This window comes from Myotis brandtii, unplaced genomic scaffold, assembly GCF_000412655.1.
Source record: "Myotis brandtii unplaced genomic scaffold, ASM41265v1 scaffold708, whole genome shotgun sequence".
NCBI lineage: Eukaryota > Metazoa > Chordata > Mammalia > Chiroptera > Vespertilionidae > Myotis > Myotis brandtii.
The window spans coordinates 1853410-1874563 of NW_005370777.1; the positions used below are offsets into that span (position 1 = coordinate 1853410).

General features: G+C 38.7%; 2 protein-coding genes across 2 annotated transcripts; both read left to right on the forward strand.

The window, feature by feature from the left end:
- The first annotated feature begins 5388 nt into the window (after window positions 1-5388).
- Window positions 5389-11888, forward strand: LOC102250603 (inhibitor of nuclear factor kappa-B kinase-interacting protein). Its single transcript, XM_014530029.1, has 3 exons — window positions 5389-5401; window positions 6340-6482; window positions 11051-11888. Exons 1-3 carry the CDS (start codon window positions 5389-5391, stop codon window positions 11885-11887), a joined length of 993 nt encoding a protein of 330 aa, XP_014385515.1. The 3' UTR covers window position 11888.
- LOC106724085 (inhibitor of nuclear factor kappa-B kinase-interacting protein) lies at window positions 6367-19165 on the forward strand. The gene is made up of 2 exons (XM_014530056.1): window positions 6367-6482; window positions 18213-19165. The coding sequence occupies exon 2, from the start codon at window positions 18234-18236 to the stop codon at window positions 18966-18968; it is 735 nt and encodes a 244-aa protein (XP_014385542.1). The 5' UTR covers window positions 6367-6482; window positions 18213-18233; the 3' UTR covers window positions 18969-19165.
- Window positions 19166-21154: the final 1989 nt, after the last annotated feature.

Below are 21154 nucleotides of genomic sequence, written 5' to 3' on the forward strand. Positions count from 1 at the left end.
GGCTGAGGGCCGTTTTCAGGCTGGCGGGTGACTGAAGCTCCCAACCACTCCTTTTTTTCTTTTTCTTTTTTTATTCTGGGCCAGCTTTAGCTCTGAGGCCTCGGCTGCTGAAAGCCAGTTTCTGGCCTTTGTTTACCTTCTGTATTTGATACAATGTTGCGGTCCGGCTGGTTGAAGCCCGGCTGACTAAAGCTGGTTCTAGGGTTTTGTTTAGCTTCTATATTTGCAACATAGTTGCTTAGAGTTGCAGCTGAGAGGCCGGCAAGGCAGGCGGGGAATGTTGGAGTCCGCCATCACTGGAGCAAGCAAGCCTCCCTGTTCGCTTCAAGCTGCCTGGCTGCCGGCCGCCATCTTGGCTGGCAGTTAATTTGCATATCTCACTGATTAGCCAACGGGAAGGGTAGCGGCCGTACGGCTAATTACCATGTTTCTCTTTTATTAGATAGGATTACCCTGTGAGGTTACTTTCCACAGAATTTGTTAGTGCCTACAGTAAAGACCCAAAGAAATTACGTTCAGTAGGAAGATTTTATTTGAACTGGCTTTGCAAAATGATAAAACAATATCTAAAGCTTTTTTTCTAAAACAGGCAGATTCTATGATTGTTATTAAAATAGCTGACTGTTAATTGCTCTTGTGAAATCTTTTGCTACAAGAGTTGGAAGTGACTTCAGTCACTGTTTATAGCAAAATATGTATTCATGGTAAATTCAGGAATGAAAAATTATTCTGGTAAGACATTTGCAAGTATTTTCCAAATAAACATTTGGCATCTCAAAATACTAGAATTACAACAAAGCCATCGAGATTTTTTTACCTCTAGAACACATGCTTCAGCATCTACAGGTCAGTTGGTCAAATACGTAATGCTTATTTTACTGACACTGTCATGATTATTAAAATACAACATTGAATACATGTGCCTGTCAACACAGTTTATCCATCTTCTTACACTTAGATTAAATTGGGAGGGGAAGTTTAAACCCTTCCACTGCCTCAGGAGGATTTCAAGACATCTCTACTTCAGTGCCTCCAGGCCTGTAGGCTTGGAATTCTTGTTTAGAAAGTAAGTAGATAATGTGTAACAGATAAAGTCCTGACTTGTCAGTTTAACAATAAGATGTTGGAGATAACAGTTGCCCAAGACTATATGGCTTTGAGTGTTAGCTTGCATACTGTTTGTAAACTCTTAAGAAAATTTTTGAAGAAATTCTGCTTTCAAAAAGTTTAAAAGTTGTGTAGTTACTAAATAAGACACAAATGATACTTTACAAGCTTATTTAATTATGTAAATTAAAAACCAGAAGTTCCAGTGTAAAAAAAAAATGTGTTCTTGGAAGTTTCAACAGATTTCTAAATTGCCTTTATAAAATTTTTTCAACACATTTGTGATAATTATGTATAAGAAGTCAAAAGCTCTTTTTTTATATATATATTTTTATTGATTTGAGAGAGGGAGAGATAGAAACATCAATGATGAGAGAGAATCATTGATTGGCTGCCTCCTGCACGCCCCCCACTGGGGATTGAGCCCGCAACCCTGGGCATGTGCCCTTGACCGGAATCAAACCTGGGACCCTTTGGTCCACAGGCCGACGCTCCGTCCACTGAGCCAAACCAGCTAGTGCAAGTCAAAAGCTCTTTAAACAGCCAGCTAACTCAGGTTTTGTCTATCATCTAACACACTACAAGTCATATACAGCAAAATCACGGCTAACCCCATTTTTCAGCTTTTTGATAATGAAGTTTTATCTAAAAGATAGTTTATTCTTGCCCTGCCGGTCTGGCTGAGTGGTTGAGCGTCGACCTACGAACCCGGAGGTCAGGGTTTGATTCTTGGTTAGGGCACATGCCCGGGCTGTGGGCTCGATCCCCAGTGTGGGGTGTGCAGGAAGCAGCGATCCATGATTCTCTCTCATTATTGATGTTTCTACCTCCCTCTCCCTTCCTCTCCGAAATCAATAAAAATATATATATTTTTTAAAAATGGAATATAATCAATGTTTTTCTGACCATTCAGTATTAGGCTAAAAATGAAACAGGACTAAGGGGGTACTGACCCTAGCAGTAGCCCTGAAACTTCCTTTCTTGCTGAAGGTCCATAATAACAGTTTCCTTTGGTTATTTGCCTCTTTCTCATTAAGTTGAAACAGAAACAGGGAAACACCTATAAAATATTAGTCCTCAATCAGCTGTCTGCCACCATCAGAGTCTTAAAGGTGCTGTGCAGAGGCAGCACAACGTGGAAATGCAGTTTAATACTATAGGGCCCTGGATCTGTATGAAGTCTCTATAGACTGCAGTGGATTATGGAGTCAGAAAGGTTCCTTTTGTAAACCCTACTATGGTAGCCAATTAACCTGGGTCCTTTTCTCCTACATTTCCAAGCCTCCAAGACCTTTCTTTTTTTTATTTATGTTTTTATTGATTTTAGAGAGAAGAAGGGAGAGAGATAGAAATATCTATGAGAAAGAAACATCAACATCGATTGGCTGCCTCCCACAGGCGCCCCCACTGGAGTGAGCCTGCAACCCAAGCATGTGCCCTGACCTGGAATCGAACCAGCGACCTCCTGGTGCATGGGTCAACGTTCAGCCACTGAGCCGCACTAGCTGGGCTTCAAGACCTTTACCTATATGATAAGGAGAAGAGGCCCAAAACAGAATAAGAGCTATTCTCTTTCCTGTTCGAGGTCTCATCCATTCATTGCATCCTTCATTTGCTATAAACCCTACCCTGGTTTCAAAGGGGGACAAGCCTGGGGTTTCTATCACCCACTATAGGCTTGTCAGAAGGATGGCAAAGTAGCTGCACAATGCAGTCCATAAGAAAAGGCAAGGGTACAAGAGAACAGCTGAGGTGTTACACTCTAGGCCAGGGGTGGGCAACCTTTTTGTGAGTGCGTGACAAAACCAGCAAAATCTCTGACTCAAAATTCTTCTGCATGCCAACCCTAATTTTTTGAGAACATGTTACGCCTACGTGATATCTCTTAATGTGTACCTATGTGAAGAACCTTGAAGAAATAAAATTCATTCGAGCGACAAAAACAGTATATGATGGTGAAAAATACATTTATTTTTTTAATGTATACATGTACACTGCTAATCCGACAGGAAACTTTATGACCCCGTTTGATATTATCAGTGGGACTTTTGCTGCTGCATCACTGATGACAGAGATTTTACATCAGGTTTATATATCGTGACCTTCAGAGATATGCACAAGCTACTACTTTCATCCGTCAGGCTACTCCTATTACGAGACTTAACAAAATTCATCACTGAGGACAAAGATTCACAAGCGTATGTGGATGAAACCAAAACACTGGTCAGATCTAGGAAGGTAGGGAGAGTTAGGGCAGAGGCATAGAAATTGCTCTTCCCCTCTCTGGTCAATCCATGTCTATGGTCTTTAAGATAACTTGTTATGTAAAATTATTTATCTAAGATGCACCTACACTGAATTTATCTGAAAAATAAAAAAAGTCGATATTAAGAAAAAATTGTAAATGGAAGGTTATAAGAGAGGGTTTCGCGTGCCAGCAAAAGTTACTGGCATGCCATGTTTGGCATGCGTGCCAGGGGTTGCCCACCCCTGCTCTAGGCACTGTCTCTAGGAGCTTTGCAAATAAGAACCTATTTAATCTGTACCACAACCCTATGAACTCAGTAGTAGTATCCCCTCTTGACAGATGAGGAAACTAGCAAAGATAACTTCAATAGCTTACCTAGCGAGGTTATATAGCTAGTAAATGGCAGAGCCAAAGTTGCCCAAATCCACACTCAACCAGTATTATTAATCTAAGAAGAGGCAAGGCCCTAGAGATAGAAATCTTTACTCCAGAACTACTTATAGTTCTTTTCTTTCTTCAACTACAAGCTGTAGCCCTTAGCAGACCCTAATTGTTTGTCTCATCTAAACTAGGGAAGATGGGTGTAAAAAGGCTTTGAACTGCTCCTGTTAAAAAGCCTATTTTAAAAATTAGTTTTTCAGAATTAAAGTCCTTGAAATTAGATGTATTTCTTTAGAATGGTCTCTATCCTTGGTCTATTGGTCTCAGATAAGTCTATACTCTGAAAAGAACCTCTTAAAAGCCAAGAATGAAACAACCAATCAAAAGAGAATTAAGTCTACATATCCATCTTTTTAAAAAATATATATATATATTACTGATTTTTTACAGAGAGAAAGGGAGAGGAATAGAGAGTTAGAAACATCGATGAGAGAGAAACATCAATCAGCTGCCTCCTGCACACCCCCTACTGAGGATGTACCCTGCAACTAAGGTACATGCCCTTGACCAGAATCGAACCTGGGACCCTTGAGTCCGCAGGCCGACGCTCTATCCACTGAGCCAAACCGGCCAGGGCTACATATCCATCTTTAAAAATTAGGATAATGGCGTTTTCTAATAACCAGAAGTTTTATTTAAAAGTTCCTATTAGCACATTCAGTGTTATAGAATGGATGGGAGCCATCACTAAAATAAATTTATTTCATCTGACATTGTAAACATTTGTTTAAAAAGCAAAAAGTCTATTTTAGTTCTGAATAGTTTTATAGAAACAGCATAATGATGACATTTATGAGTTTGAAATGTCACCACCTTTGCAATGATGCACAAAGCTCATATCTTCTACCCCTCCATTGAATTTTGGGATCTTTAAATGTTTGACTTCCGAAGTCAATTTCACAAACCAGTGTCAATTAGTGGTTTTTACTTTGCTGAGCATTCGGATAACCTGGAAAGCTTTTAAATTTTACAATATCCAAGTCAAATCCCCAACCAATTACATCAGAATTTCTGTGTGTGTGACCCAGGGATCAGACTTTTTTAAAACTGCCAGGTGACTCCAATATGCAGCAAAGCTTTTGAACCACTGGTCTGTGTACTCCGATTTAGACACTGGCTTCACGGGTTTTGCTCCACCTGCCTTTTTTTTTTTTTCAATCCTCATTCGAGGATATGTTTTTATTGATTTGAGAGAGAGAGAAACATTGATAGGTTGCCTCTTGTATGCACCCCATCCAGGATCGAACCTACAACCTGGGCATGTGCCCTGACCAGGAATTGAACCTGCAACCTTTTGGTGTACAGGATGATACTCCAGCCAGCTGAGCCACCTGAACAGGGCTCCACTGCCTTTTTTTTTTTTTTGTACTAATAGCAGAAATTTATTAAAAATTTAATATGATAGAAAAATGGCTGGCTGTGTCATGCTATTATTCTTTTTTTCTTTTTATTGTGGACAGCATTACAGATGACTCCCATTTTCTCCCTTTTTGCCCCCCTCCTCCCAACCCTCCACTGCTTTTGGATGCATCAAACACACGAAGAATTTCAACTGCTGCTCCTTCAGATCCCAAAGAATTGAGTCAAAGTAGATGGACCAGAATGGTACTATATTCGAAGCATGTCTTTTGTGCTTGCTCATTTCAAGTTCTAAACACAAAACAGTCCATTTATAGTTTTTAAAACTGGGATAACTTTTTCATGCTTCTACCCTGCACTATCTGCCAGATGGAAAAACACTCCAATTTTAGGACATCCAAAGTACATCGATATGACGTGTATTTCTTATTATAAACAATTGTGTATATGATACGCCTTGCACTGCATATGTGTTCTATTGTCACTTTAACAGTGACTCCTGTGTTCATCAGTTTTGAGTCTGGTTATTTTGCAACTTCTAATCACCATCATGTCTTCTTCCATTCCACTGCTTGCTTTTTTTTCTCTTTTACATTTTCATTTAAAAATGCTTTTTTTTACATAGGCAAAATAGTAGAGATCACATTTTTTTTCTAAATAATTCATTATTGCCCTAACCGGTTTGGCTCAGCGGATGGAGTGTTGGCCAGTGGACTGAAGGGTCCTCGGTTCAATTCCGGTCGAGGGCATGTACCTTGGTTGCGGGCACATCCCCAGTAGGGGGTGTGCAGGAGGCAGCTGATCGATGTTTCTCTCTCATCGATGTTTCTAACTCTCCCTCTCCCTTCCTCTCTGTAAAAAAATTAATTAATTAATAAAAAGGCAAAGACTAAGACCTTTAAAAAAATAAATAATTCATTATTTCCTCCTTCAAAATATTCTGCATATATCTATTACAACTATCACACCGTCTTGCTCACTAAGCTAGCTGTGAACTTGAACAGGAGCAGTTTCATTCATCTTTGCATGAGTAGTACCATTTAACCACTACCTACCTAAATATTTATTGAAATAAAGTAATAAAAGCTGCCAGTACCCATACCAGAATTTATGTCGTCCTTACCAGAAGTGGGTATAAAATACTCCTTTAAAATTCAGACTTAAATAGATATGAATTAGGTAAGATAGTGATTTTTTTTTCTTTTCCAGGTTTGTATTTCAACAATCGGAAAAGTTTGCAAAGGTGGAAAACGAATACCAATTACTGAAAATAGAAAACAACGAATTCCAAGGGCTTCAAAGTAAAATCAGTTTAATTTCAGAAAAGGTAATTATTAATTGTCTTATTTGGGAAGATTTTTTTCCACTTTCCTTCCTCCTATCATCATTCTACCCCAGTTCATAAATTCTTTTTTTTTTTTTTTGCCTTTTAAGCAATGCTATTTTAACTCTCACAGGTCTCCCTACCTTTTTACATTCTCCCTTCAATCCAATTTAGAATTAAATTACATTTTGAAAGGAAAATAATTTTTTAAAATACAACTACTGTTATTGTTTGAAAAGACTTAACATGCTCATATTGAGGTGACCTCAATTTTCTATTTAAATATCAAGTGTATATGCTTGATATTTTGGTATAAAATTAGAATAGGAAAAGCATTTGTTGGGCAAAGTTTCATCAGTGTTTTATTCTTTACTTCCTGCTTGGTAAACATATATGTGTGCATATAAGACTGATTAACCTAAAAATAAATATTGATTTTGTAGCCAAATGAAAATTGAAATCCATGTCTTTGTTGTGTTTCTTCAAGCTGCAAATGCAGATGCATTATTTCTGTGATTCTTAGAAATGTGCAACCGATTAAAAAAATGTTAACTACTACACTTCTCAGGAGAGGGTCTGCTGTAATCAACGAGACATCTGTGGGCCTTGCCTGGCTACTGGGGACCAAAGTATCATTGGGAAACATATCTTGTTTGTTCATTTCTTCATGCACGATATCTTTACTTAAGTCATAAGGTAGATAGGACTTGTGTCTGGCACCAGGGTGAGCAAGAATGTTATAAGCCGAAACCGGTTTGGCTCAGTGGATAAAGCATCGGTCTGCGGACTGAAAGGTCCCAGGTTCGATTCCGGTCAAGGGCATGTACCTGGGTTGTGGGCACATCCCCAGAAGGAGATGTGCAGGAGGCAACTGATCGATGTTTCTAACTCTCTATCTCTCCCTTCCTCTCTGTAAAAAATCAATTAAAAAAAAAAAAGAATTGTTATAAAAATAAACAGAAAAAAAAATAAAGTGTCTAAGTTCCTGCAGCTTCATGCACAAAATGGGCATATAATTCCCTCAGAAGGTAAAAGCCGTGGATGATAATCATACATCCCCTCGAACATGCCAGGGGATCGAATGTGAGCTTAGGGGCCTCTGGGAAGGAGCTGCAAGAATTGGTATTTTGCCCTGGCCGGTTTGGCTCAATGGATAGAGCGTCGGCCTGCGATTCCGGTCAAGGGCATGTACCTTGGTTGCAGGCACATACCCAGTAGGGAGTGTGCAGGAGGCAGCTGATCGATGTTTCTAACTCTCTATCCCTCTCCCTTCCTCTCTGTAAAAAATCAATAAAAAAAATATTTTTTAAAAAAAGAATTGGTATTTTGATGTAGAGCTCAAGTTGGAATCTGGTTATAATTGTTGGAGGCCCCTCTCATCAGGGAGATGATGATAGAAAAAAAATGTCAGAAAACAGAAACTGAATGTGCTTAAAAGCTATGGAAAGCAAATTTTGAAGAAAGATTTCCTTTTTAAATGAAAAAAATTGGTAGCAAATAAAATGCTTTTTAAAGCAGATTTTTTAACTATTAAAATATATATTATCATAGGATCCAAAAAATATTCAGTCTTTGCATAGCTCTTTCTCTCCCAGCCTGCCTAGGAGTACTTTAACAACAGCTGCCTTCTCACAAAGCTGATCCTCACGGCTAGCGTCGTGCCGTAGGAGGAAAAAACAACTAGACCTGGACGCCCTCACAACTACATCACCTCAGAAAAAAATCACCTGAACTCCTCTTGGCCTCCGTTTCCTCATTCATTAAATGAGAATAACAAAATTTGTGTACGGATCAGATGAGATACAATACATATGTAAACTCTTTGAAAACTTTCAAGCAGTAATAAATTTAAGGTATTCACTCTCTTTAAAAAAATGAAAAACTATTAGAATATATTGGCAGCCCATAAATGACAGCTGTTGTGGTATACTAGTCACTGTATATGTTTTCAAATTAAATCCTGAAACCTTGTTATCCTTTTGAACTTTTGGGACTCTTGAGATATATGCCCCAGAATATAGTGACGCTCTGATGAACAGTCCAGGTAGGAAATTACCTTTGGGGAAGATAAGCTTGCCTCTTCAAAATGCTGCTAACAAGACAACTAAACCTAGCAGTATTACCAAAGTATAAGTATTTCTCAAAATTGGCTTTTAAAGGAACTTGTATTGTGGCTACATGTGTGCACTGAAGATAATTTGTAAACAAGGTTTCAAAGTGGTCCTATTACATTATTCAGTGGGGTTGCACATTGCTCCCAGCTGTCACCTGGAACTGCTTCAGGTATGATGGGGGTGGGCCCAGAAGGTTTATGGCCATTCTTCTTTCTTTTTCTTTCTTTTTTTTTTAAAATAAATTTTTATTGATTTCAGAGAGGAAGGGAGAGGAAGAGAGAGACAGAAACATCAATGATGAGAGAGAATCATTCATCAGCTGCCTCCTGCACGCCCCCCACTGGGGATTGAGCCCCAACCTGGGCATGTGCCCTGACTAGGAATCAAACCGTGACCTCTTGGTTCATAGGTCGACGCTCAGCCCCTGAGCCATGCCGGCTGGACACCATTCTTCTTCCTAAACATCAGCAAACATGTTCTTTATACCTCGAGATACGAGGACTACAAAAATGTGCCAGATATGCTCTCTTCGCCTAAGGAATTTAGAAGCTCTCCTATCTTCACTGTCTCATTCATCAGTCTGTTAAGGGGTCAGATTTCCGAGTCACTTCCTAAGCCTTCTCTCACTGAGATCCAGACTTCTACCTCTCCTTAAGCATCCATTCTCCCGTGCTAATTCTCTCATAACACAAGTCATAATCTATTGTGATTTTGTTGTTGTTAATTGACTCCTTTTCTGATCTTTAGGCCAATCACAGTGTCTTGTATCTCTATATTCCTATATCTCTATATAATAATGAAACAAAGGACACTCAATAAGTCTTACTGGAACTCTAGAATATAAAAGATCCAAATCTCTGTCTCCCCTGCCAAATTGTGAAGTCAGGGACTATACTATATCTATAATTTTATGTCCAGTGTCTAGCACAGGTCCTGCCCAGAGTGAACACTCAAAAATTCTTGAATCATATGTGCTGAGTGCCAAATAGGTGACAAATACATAATACAGTATGTGCTGCTGTACAGGAGTTCGGGCTGTGAGACTAGGGCAGTGATGGCGAACCTTTTGAGCTCAGCGTGTCAGCATTTTGAAAAACCCTAACTTAACTCTGGTGCCATGTCACATATAGAAATTTTTTTGATATTTTCAACCATAGTAAAACAAAGACTTATATTTTTGATATTTATTGTATAAATTTAAATGCCATTTAACAAAGAAAAATCAACCAAAAAAAAATGAGTTCGCGTGTCACCTCTGACACGCGTGTCATAGGTTCGCCATCACTGGACTAGGGTTATGGGAGAATGCTGCACTGAAGAGCTGAGATCTGGTCTGAGCCTTGAAGGAAGGACAGAACTCAGCTAAGCAAAGAGGAGGGAAGACAAGTATAGAGAGAGGTTATAGAATTTGAGACTTGAACCTAGAAAACATCATATTGTACCAATATTTTAGGAAACATCATATTGTACCACGATATACATAGCAGTTCCTAAAAGCTTAATTTGACTGTAGTGTGTAGGATGATTTAGGGAGGAAGTAATTAGAAGCAGATACTAGATAATGCTTCTAGAATACTTTCCTTGATCATCAGTCTCGTTTGGGTGCCCCATGTAAGTGCTTCCATAGTTCTTCCCCTATCATAGCGTATATAGACTTGGCTTTCACCCCAATTACACTAAGCTGCTTAAGGGCAGAACTGTGTCTTGAACAGTATTAAGTCTTCAACACAAGGCTGCAAACATTTGATAAATTAATATTCATTTCTAGTCCTTCCTGTGTCTCTAAGGCTGTTATCTTTGTAAGTATAGACTAAGAGAGACGCACAACCTCGTCTACCTATGTTCCAGACACATGAGGACATGCCAGGAGCTTACCATAATTTACAGATATTTAGGACACTTTGCTATTTGACATAGTTGTCTCACTACACTAGCTTTTTCTTCATTTTGCCTTTGTGATATTTGTAAGATCTGATTCTGGTATCTTCTCCACAAAGGTCGGTCAACCAATTTTTTTTTCAGGCAGAAACTCTTCCAGAATCATTGGATTTAGAAAAGTGAAAAAATTGTATAACTAACTTACAGTTTCTTAAAAATTCAAATAGCCATAGAAATAACAACTAAGTTGCTTTTCATTGGAGTAAAAAAAGAAAGAAATGTGCTATACTCCAGGCTCCCTTTAGCATTATCTTTCAGTTGAATATCCCTCCATGAAAATGTGCAAATATTTAGGATTATAAGTTCAGGTATATTTCTCTGCCATAGTGCTAATCTATTAAATTTAAATACGTTAAAACAACGTGAAAGTAATAAATGTTTTTTGCCAGTGTGGCTCTGATATACTTGGTATTTTAGACATCTTCAGAATTTGAAATTGGCACGTGACTGTTAAAGTATGTTTCCCTAATATAAAAGTTATTAAGTAGCCTTGGGAATTGTTTTGTGTTATAAATGCAGCTTGAGTCTACTGAAAGTATCCTGCAAGAAGCTACATCATCCATGTCTTTGGTGACCCAGGTTGAACAGGAAGTATCCAGCCTCCAGCATATCATGCATGACATTCAAATTAGTGAAGAGATGCTCGCTCAAAAGATGCAAAGCCTTAATGAGAAATTCCAAAATGTCACAAATTTCTGGGAGAGAAGCCTGGAAGAAATGAATGCTGATACAGACACTTTCAAATCAGAATCAAAGCATATGCATTCGCAAGTGACTGTCCAAATTAACTCAGCTGAACAAGGAATAAAGTTGCTCACGGAAAGGGTAAAAGATCTGGAAGACAGCACACTCAGAAATATCAGAACAGTGAAAAGACAAGAAGAAGAGGATCTTCTGCGAGTCGAAGAGCAGCTGGGCTCTGATGCAAAAGCAGTGGAAAAGTTGGAAGAGGAACAGCATGCTCTCTTGGCCAGAGATGAAGACCTGACTAATAAGCTTTCCAACTACGAACCCAAAGTTGAGGAATGCAAGACACATTTGCCAACCATTGAAAGTGCAATTCGCTCTGTTCTCAGAGTCTCTCAGGATCTGATAGGGACAGAAAAGAAAATGGAAGATTTAACTCTTCAGATGTTCAATATGGAAGATGATATGCTGAAAGCAGTATCTGAGATCATGGAGATGCAGAAAACTCTTGAAGGACTTCAGTACGACAACAGCATATTAAAGATGCAAAATGAACTGGACGTTCTGAAAGGAAAAGTTCATGACTTTATAGTATATTCAAGTGCAGGGGAAAAGGGAACTTTAAAAGAACGTAATCTAGAAAATAAAGGAATTGATAGTGACCTTTAAACGCACTACATTTATTCTGATGAACCATATTATTGTACATCAATTTATTAGTTCCATGCTTCTGTGTTATTTTGATATGTCTCACTTACCCTACATTATTGGGAAAGCGGTGAGATGTCCACAGAAGTGTATTATCCAGACAATCAAAGCTTATCTCTAAGCAATACAACTTATTTCATTTTAATCATTTTAAATAGAAATAATTCTTTATATATATATATACTTTTTTTAAAGTAATATCCTTAATATTTTTCATGTTTTTCTAATAATTACTGGTCATTATTATGAATTTCACCCATTGGACCCAAATATATTAATATCTCGAGTCTAGTAGCTAATGAGGGGTGTTTACCTCCTCACTAAGTGACCCCAGTTTGCTATTTTTTCAAACCTTATGTCTACTTATATCTCTTCTGTCACCTGAAAAGGTGACCCACTGACCTGTTACTGTCAGGTGGGTCGGTGAAGTGCCAGCCTCAGCCGGGCCTTCATTTCCCTTGTAATTTACTACAGGCTAAGAATCCAGACCACGGAGTTCATAGGAATTTTGTCTAAACTAAAAAAATAACATGCCCAAGAGCAAGATTGGGGTACTTTGCGATGAATTAACATGCACTTTTTGAAAACTATGGAACCCTGGAAATGTTTTTACTTTTTGTTAAGGTTCTAAACTGTGTTATAGATACTTGTAAGAATTTTTAAATAAGAGTAATATAGAGTGGGGCAAAAGTAGGTTTACAGTTGTGAGTAAGCAAAAGTCAAACCTTATGTCTACTTATATCTCTTCTGTCACCTGAAAAGGTGACCCACTGACCTGTTACTGTCAGGTGGGTCGGTGAAGTGCCAGCCTCAGCCGGGCCTTCATTTCCCTTGTAATTTACTACAGGCTAAGAATCCAGACCACGGAGTTCATAGGAATTTTGTCTAAACTAAAAAAATAACATGCCCAAGAGCAAGATTGGGGTACTTTGCGATGAATTAACATGCACTTTTTGAAAACTATGGAACCCTGGAAATGTTTTTACTTTTTGTTAAGGTTCTAAACTGTGTTATAGATACTTGTAAGAATTTTTAAATAAGAGTAATATAGAGTGGGGCAAAAGTAGGTTTACAGTTGTGAGTAAGCAAAAGTTTATTCTTGTATTATTATTTATTCATTAGTGTATTATTTTCCATACAAACAACTGTAAGCCTACTTTTGCCCCCCCCCCCATATGGTTGAGGGGTTTTTTTTTGTTCTGTTTGTTTTTGGGGTTTTTTTTTTAAGGCTTTTCCTAGGAATGACATGTGTATGCTTTAAATATGGACTTTTGGAATATCTCTGTATAGCTGGGCTTTTTTTTTTTTTAAAGTTTTGACTGTGTTACAGACTCCTGAGTTTGCTAGATACAGGATCTCTAGGTAAATTACTCTATCGAGAACATAGACCAATAAGCCTGTGGCCTGTTTTAAAGAGGAAAAGGCAGCAAGACGAGAAATGAGAGCCAGCCTGCCACCTCTGCTTCCCCTTTCTGGGGACTAGTTCAGCTTCCCAACATCTCACAGCTCTCCAGGCATCCCCTTCACTCGCCTTCCCCAAGCCTGAGTGGTTACTTTCTCATCCAGAGGTGCAACCTTCAGCCTCTTCACACAGGCACAGGATTTGATGAAACAAATTTAAAAGGTTCTGCTTGCCCAGCTGGTGTGGCTGAACCTATGCACCAAGAAGTCACCCATCGATTCCTAGGTGGTCAAGGCACATGCCCTGGTTGTGTGCTCCATCCCCAGTAGGGGACTTGCAGGAGGCAGCTGATCGGGGTTTCTATCTCTCCCTTTCCTTTCCTTTCTCTAAAAATCAATAAAAACATATTTTTTAAAAAATTAAAATAAAAGGTTCTGCTTTTCAGGCTCTGCTCCACCCTCTCTCCTTTGCCCCAGGACCACTCCCCACAGTGAGCCAGGTACACAAAAAATAAACATTTAAAAAAGAGAGAGAAATGGTGACAATTAGGGTAATTAAAAGTATGTCATTATTTTAAAGGGTCCCCAAACTAATTACCCAAACATATTTGTTTCACATAGTGATTTATTTTACTCAAAATTACGTAATAGAGTCACAAGGAATAAGACAGGCATACCAAGGTGATTAAGCAGAGACCTAGCCGTATTTTTCTAATAACGATAATCAGAAATGTGCAGGATTGGGGGGAACACATGAGACTTTTATTGGTAAACTGATATATCAAGAGTGTCCAAACTTGGTGTTGAAAACTGAGACAACTGTATATGGAAGTACTATTCTTGTTTATTCTTGCCAATAACCAACTGTAGTCCCTTTTTGTAATGCAGTTTCAGTGGAATTAAGCACAAACAACTTGAAAGCAATCAGTTACAAAAGGTAGTTATGGTCAGGTAGTTGTACTATGTAAATTTACACATTTTGGGAGAAATCCCAAATACGTTCTATTACGGTGGATAGCCGTGGGTCATAAAAATGGAAGAGTCTTTCTATTAAAAGTCACAGCATTAATTTCTGGAATCTTAACATAAATTCCTTGAGTTCTGAATGTCTAAGTTCTTGTCTGTGTGCACTGACAAAATTGTATTTCTTTGTTTTTATTTTTGTACTAATAAAATAGATTATAAAGTTAGCTGGAGTTTGTTCTTTCAACCTCCATCCTGTCAGAGAGATGTGATCTCTTGTATCCTTCATTTCTATTTACTTAATTGTTTGGCCTATCACCATATTTGATACATCATCATGATTTTTTAAAATATGTTTTTGTCGATTTCAGAGAGGAAGTGAGAGGGAGAGAGAGAGATAGAAACATCAGTGATGCGAGAGAACCATGGATGGGCTGCCTCCTGCATGCTCCAGTGCCCTGACGGGGAATGGAACCATAACCTCCTGGTTCTTAGGTCAGTGCTCAACCACTGAGTCACGTCATCCAGGCACTTGGCATGTCTTTTTTTCCTTTTTTTTAATTGAGTTTATTGGGGTGACATTGGTTAATAAATTTATATGTTTCAGGGGTACAATTCTATAATACACCATCTATATATTGTGTGTTCACCACCCTAAGCCAAGTCTCCTTCCATCACCATTTATCCTCCCCTACCTGCTCCCACCCGCTTTCCTTCTGGTAATCACCATACTGTTGTTTGTGTCTATGAGTTTTTGGTGGTGGTGTTTTTGCTGAATCCCTTCACCTGTTTCACCCAGCCCCCCTAACTTCTCCCCTCTGACAGCTGTCAGTCTGTTCTCTGTATCTATGAGTTTGTTTCTGTTTTGTTTGTTAGTTTATTTTGTTCATTAGCGTTCTCACCACAGCTTTGCTAACTATGACCCATTTTACAAATGAGGACATTGAGACTCAGCAAGATTAAGAATCTTGCAAACAAGCTTTTGGGTCTGTCCAACTCCAGAGGCCACTGACCTCACACTATTCGATGCAACCCACTGCTGTTCAACCAGGGGAGGGAAAAAAATCACAAGGAACCTGTAAGTAGAACTACCCTAAGGATTCAAAAAGCTGTAATTCAGCCAAACTTGGTGGTAGCCAAGTAACGACTACCATATCGCTATTAAACTAGACTGTGAGTCACTCAAAAGTTGTAACTGTGACCTAAAATTGTTTGGGCCTTGGGCATAAGAAGGAATTAATCAATGTTTAGGAAAGAGTGAGAAAGCAGGGGAGGAGAAAGAACCTTAGTTGGGAATCTTCTGACCTAGGCTTTGCCACCAAGTGTGTGTTCTTGGGCAATTGATTTTGAGGTTTTTAATTTGTAAAATGAGGGAATTGTACCAAATGATATGATTCCTTCAGGCTTAAAGTGGTCTTAAATTTTAGAGACATTTTCCAGGTCGTTTAGTGCAGTTCAAAGATTTTTTTAGCAAAGTTTTTGGAAAGCCAATTGGACCCAGAAATCATTCCCTGACACCATGTTGTTATGTTTGTATATCCAGACAATATTTATCATTGTAGGACAATCTAGCTTAGTACTTTGCATCTATATAATAAAAGCCTAAGCAACCGTTAACGGCGGAACAACCAGAACGACTGGTTACTATGATGCGCACTGACCACCAGGGGACAGACTCTCAATGCAGGAGCTGCCTCCTGGTGGTCAGTGTGCTCCCACAGTGGGAGCACCACTCAGCCAGAAGCCAGGCTCACGGCTGGCGAGCACAGTGGCGGTGGCGGCAGCCTCTCCCACCTCTGTGGCAACGCTAAGGAGCAGCGAGCCAAGCAGTAAGGAGCAGCGAGCAGGCAGGCGGTAAGGAGCAAGGGGTCCCAGACTGTGAGAGGAATGTCCCCAAGGGCTTCCAGATGACGAGAGGGCACAGGCCAGGCTAAGGGACCTCCCCCCGCCCCCCCCCTGCACGAATTTCATGCACCGGGCCTCTAGCATATATATAACTTGGTAAATATTCAAATTATTGGCTGAATCTTTTGAACTGCTACTGGTACTAGTAGACTCTCCCTGTCTTCTGTACATCCTAACTAAGTAGCTTAAGCAAGCCATAAGTAATTCTTAAAAATAATTCAGTAAAACAATTAGTAGACAATTCCTACAGTGTATGTATCGAGTTTATATTTTAGTAAAGGTCAGTGGAAGTTCTTGATAAATTGCTTTTGTAAGCTACCAAGTAAAACAAAGAGGCTTACTAGCAGCTTCTTAGTGATCTTATCCTTTAAGAATAAACTTAGCTCTTTCTGAGGTATCTTAATTATATGCTATTAAACAACATTTACAGAGTAGATACATTAATAAATGATAACCTAGTAATGAAATAGGTGAAAGTAAGCCATCTCTTTTCACCCTTGGGGATCTTCTGTTTTAGCGAATACATTTTATTGCAAAACTTTCCCCTTAAAAATAAAACGTGGTTTTGCAATCACTACTCGATTTCCTTCCCATTTGTGGCTGTCCCTTATTGCCATAGCTGCAATGACATTTTCACAATTTAACTTCTCTATCAAAAGGTGGGGGCGGGGGGAGAGAAACATTGATGTGGGAGAGACACATTGACTGGTTGCCTCCTGCACACACCACCGCCAACAACAAAAACAACTTGAAATAATGCCAGGCACTCAAAATGTTCATCAGCTAATGTGTCCAAGTTAAACCAAAAAGACAGTTCAGAGATATCAGTATACAGTGGATGGTGGGGAAGGACAATGGCATTGAAACATACAAGAACTGAGAACCACTTGTATTTGGAATCATGGAATTTTGGAACCGTGGAGATAGCTTTTGTTATTTGTTGTTTTGTTTTTCACCTGTCTTCTCTACTAAACCAATAAACTGAATTGAGACCACAGCCTACCAATGATGGCGAACCTTTTGAGCTCGGTGTGTCAGCATTTTGAAAAACCCTAACTTAACTCTGGTGCCGTGCCACATATAGAAATTTTTTTATATTTGCAACCATAGTAAAACAAAGATTTATATTTTTGATATTTATTTTATATATTTAAATGTCATTTAACAAAGAAAAATCAACCAAAAAAATGAGTTCACGTGTCACCTCTGACAAGCATGTCATAGGTTCGCCATCTCAAGCCTAAGCTGTACTCATCTTTATGTCTCTCACACCTGGCATGCCTACTAACATATTAGGAACTTAAGAATTAGTTAAATTGAACTATTCAAGATAGATACCCCAGAAAATTATTCATAAAAGTAATAGGACGGTAATTGTATTTAAAGTGTCTTGGACATTCATTCTGGCAGTTGTTATAACTACACACAATTTATGTCTCAGAAGTTATAGTGCCTTGTTTGACCCTCCAATTCTACCAGTGCTCATCTAGAAGGCTCCTCCCTTCTCCAGCAACAGAAAAATAAGTCACTATTATTTAGTTCATTTTGTCACTGTACAGAGGATTGATAGTACAAAAATAATAACTGAAAAATGTCATTCTTAGTAACATTTTATATTTCCTTAGTTTTCCTTCTTATTCATTAGTAATATACTTAATACATCTTTTATCAAATGCTTTCCAGAGGAGCAGTGAAATTATGGTTAAAACTAACATAAAATTTAAGTCGAGCCCAGCCGGTTTGGCTCAGTGGATAGAACGTCAGCGTTCGATTCCGGTCAAGGGCAGGTACCTTGGTTGCATGTTCCTCCCCTGGTTGGGGCTCGTACAGGAGGCAACCAATCGATGTGTGTGTTTCTCTCACATCGATGTTTCTCTCTGTCTTTCCCTCTCTCTTACACTCTCCCTAAATATCAATGGAAAAATACCCTCGGGTGAGGATTAACAAAATTTAAGTTAAATTTTAACTGTTGAGATCTTAATCAACTTAGTTACTGTGGTATTATATTTTCTTATAGTGTCAGAAGTCTGAAGCTATCATGGAACAATGGAAGTCTTTTCAAATAATTGCTCATCTGAAGCATCTACAGGAGGAAATTTATGAGTTGAAAACTTGGTCCAACAGGATAACTGAAAAACAGGGCATATTGAACAACAATTTGACGACTCTTTCACAAGATATTACAAAAGTAGACCAAAGTACAACTTCCACGGCAAAAGATGTTGGTCTCAAGATTACAACTATAAAGACAGATCTACGCCGTATTTCAGGTTTAGTAACTGATATAACATCCTTGACAGACTCTGTGCAAGAACTGGAAAGTAAAATAGAAAAAACAGAAAAAAATACAGTAAAAAACATAGGTGATCTCCTTTCCAGCAGCATTGACCGAACAGCAATGCTCCGAAAGACAGCATCTGAAAATTCACAGAGAATTAACTCTGTTAAGAAGATGCTTTCGGAGCTAAAGAGTGACTTCAACAAGCACACAGACAGGTTGTTAAGCTTAGAAAGTGACAGAGCTAAAGTTCTGAAGACAGTGACTTTTGCAAATGATCTAAAGCCTAAGGTGTATAATCTAAAGAAGGACTTTTCCCGTTTGGAACCGTTGGTAAATGATTTAACACTACGCATTGGGAGACTGGTTGCTGACTTACTACAAAGAGAAAAAGAAATTGCTTTCTTACATGAAAAAATATCTAATTTAACAATAGTCCAAGCTGAGATTAAGGATATAAAAGATGAAATAACACACATTTCAGGTACGGATTAGTTTGATATTATTTAGGTTAGACTGAAGTAAGTTGTTTTTTAAATGGGACCTCTGTCATGTCATGAAGAGACTGACAAGTTAGAAATAATGAAATTCTGGAGTAAATACCATTTTGTACATGATTCCATTGTGTACAGTAAAAATAAAATCTTGAAAAGGGTTGAGCACTTGATTTTTCAAAATAAGTATGCTAAAACATGTAATTGAAACTTTCTTTAGCAAGAACCTTATGCATCCCCGAGACACACACACACACACACACACACACACACACACACACACACACACTCAGACAAGTGGGGAGAAGCAGGATCTGCCAGTCTAGCACTGGGAAACTAGATGGGGCAGAATCTGAATCCCCACTTGCCCTCACTGACTGCCAGGTAGCATAGTCTGTGTGGTTGGGGTCCTAACTGGATCCTGCCATTAGAATCAAGGTTGTTGCATTCATTATACATTTAGAGGAAGAGATCGTTTTCTAGTGTATTTTTTAAAATATATTTTTATTGATTTCAGAGAGGGAGAGATAGAAACATCAATGATGAGAATCATTGATCGGCTGCCTCCTGCACGCCCCCTACTGGAGATCAAGCCCACAACCTGAGCATGCGGCCTTGATGGGAATCGAACCCAAGATCCTTCAGTCCGCAGGCCGACGCTCTATCCACTGAGCCAAACCAGCTAGGGCGAAAGAGGTAGTTTTGTCCTTAGTTGTTTAATTCATTTGTTTGAAAATTGTTTGAGTGCTCAGTGTGTGCCCAGCACAAGTGTAGGTGCTTTGGGGGCTACAAAGCTGGCTAACAAGTATCCCCTGATCTTACAGAACTTACAGTTGGCTATGAGGGGGTTTAATCAGGGCTCTGGTTGCAAGAAACAGTAATCCGAGTTATCTCATGTTGGGGAGGGGAAGACGTTTAATCTATTAATTTCATGAGTATCCCAAGGGAAGAATTGTGCTATAACCAGTGCTCGTGGGATCTGGAACCACAAGGCCAGTACCAATAGACAGAGCTCTCTCTCCTTCGAAGAGACCAGAGCATCAACCTCACCCAGGCACTTGTTAGAAATATAGAATGTCAGGCTCCACCTCAGAGCTGCTGAATCAGAATCTGCATTTGTAATAAAATCCTGAGGAAATTCATGTGGATATTGAGAAGGATTGCCAAAGAGAAACTTGAGGGAGGCTGACCTGATCAGAGGCTGCAACGCCTCGGGTGAAGGTGTGGTTTTGCCCGCATCTCCCAGGTTCTTCGAGGCTTATCCGTTTTTCTCAGTCAATACTACTATTCATTTTTTTGTATATGTCCTTGTGAGTTTTTCTATGAACATATTTATTTTTTTAATATATTTTTATTGATTTCAGAAAGGAGGGAGAGGGATAGGAACATCAATGGTGAGAGAGAATCATTGATCAGCTGCCTCCTGCATCACCCCTACTGGGGATTGAGTCCACAACCCAGCAGGTGCCCTTGACTGTTCATAATGATACCAAATGAAGTGTAAATTATGCTCCATGGAATTATCTTATGATACAATAATGCATTTTAGACATGAAAAAACAATTTTCAGCATTTAAAATACAAATTTATCTGAAAATTCATTTATGAAGATTTGTTTCTATCAGTGCCAAATAAACAAGGCACTCATCTTATCTGGTGCTAGTTCTACTCATTGAAATAATGACTCACAAATCTATAATTTGATAGCCATGCTGAGAAGGAACCCTAAAATTTGGGTGTCACTAAGCTCATGGTCATGATTTTGTCTTCAAGTCAGATAGCTTCCATGGCAAATACAGGATGAAAAACTTTATGTTCCCTAACAGATGATGTAAAATTATTTATTTCAATAATATATATGGTCTCTTATGAGGGAGTCATCCTCAGCTGTGAAATTTCCCTGCACTAATATCAGTGAAAGCTTCATCAATTGTCAATATAATCAGTAAATCATTGTTTATTCATAAAAGTGGGTCACATTATATTTTCATGTTAATGATGTTTTAATAGTTTTAATCTTGCTTAATACAACCCCCTGGGGTTGATTCATGGGTCTTCAAATAATATTGTCCTTCACATGAATTACCCTCCATTTTCAAATCTCGTATATACCACATTCCACAAAGAAAGCCAGCAGACTTGTACATCAAATCACAGTATCAGATAAGAATTACAGTATGTCTTGTG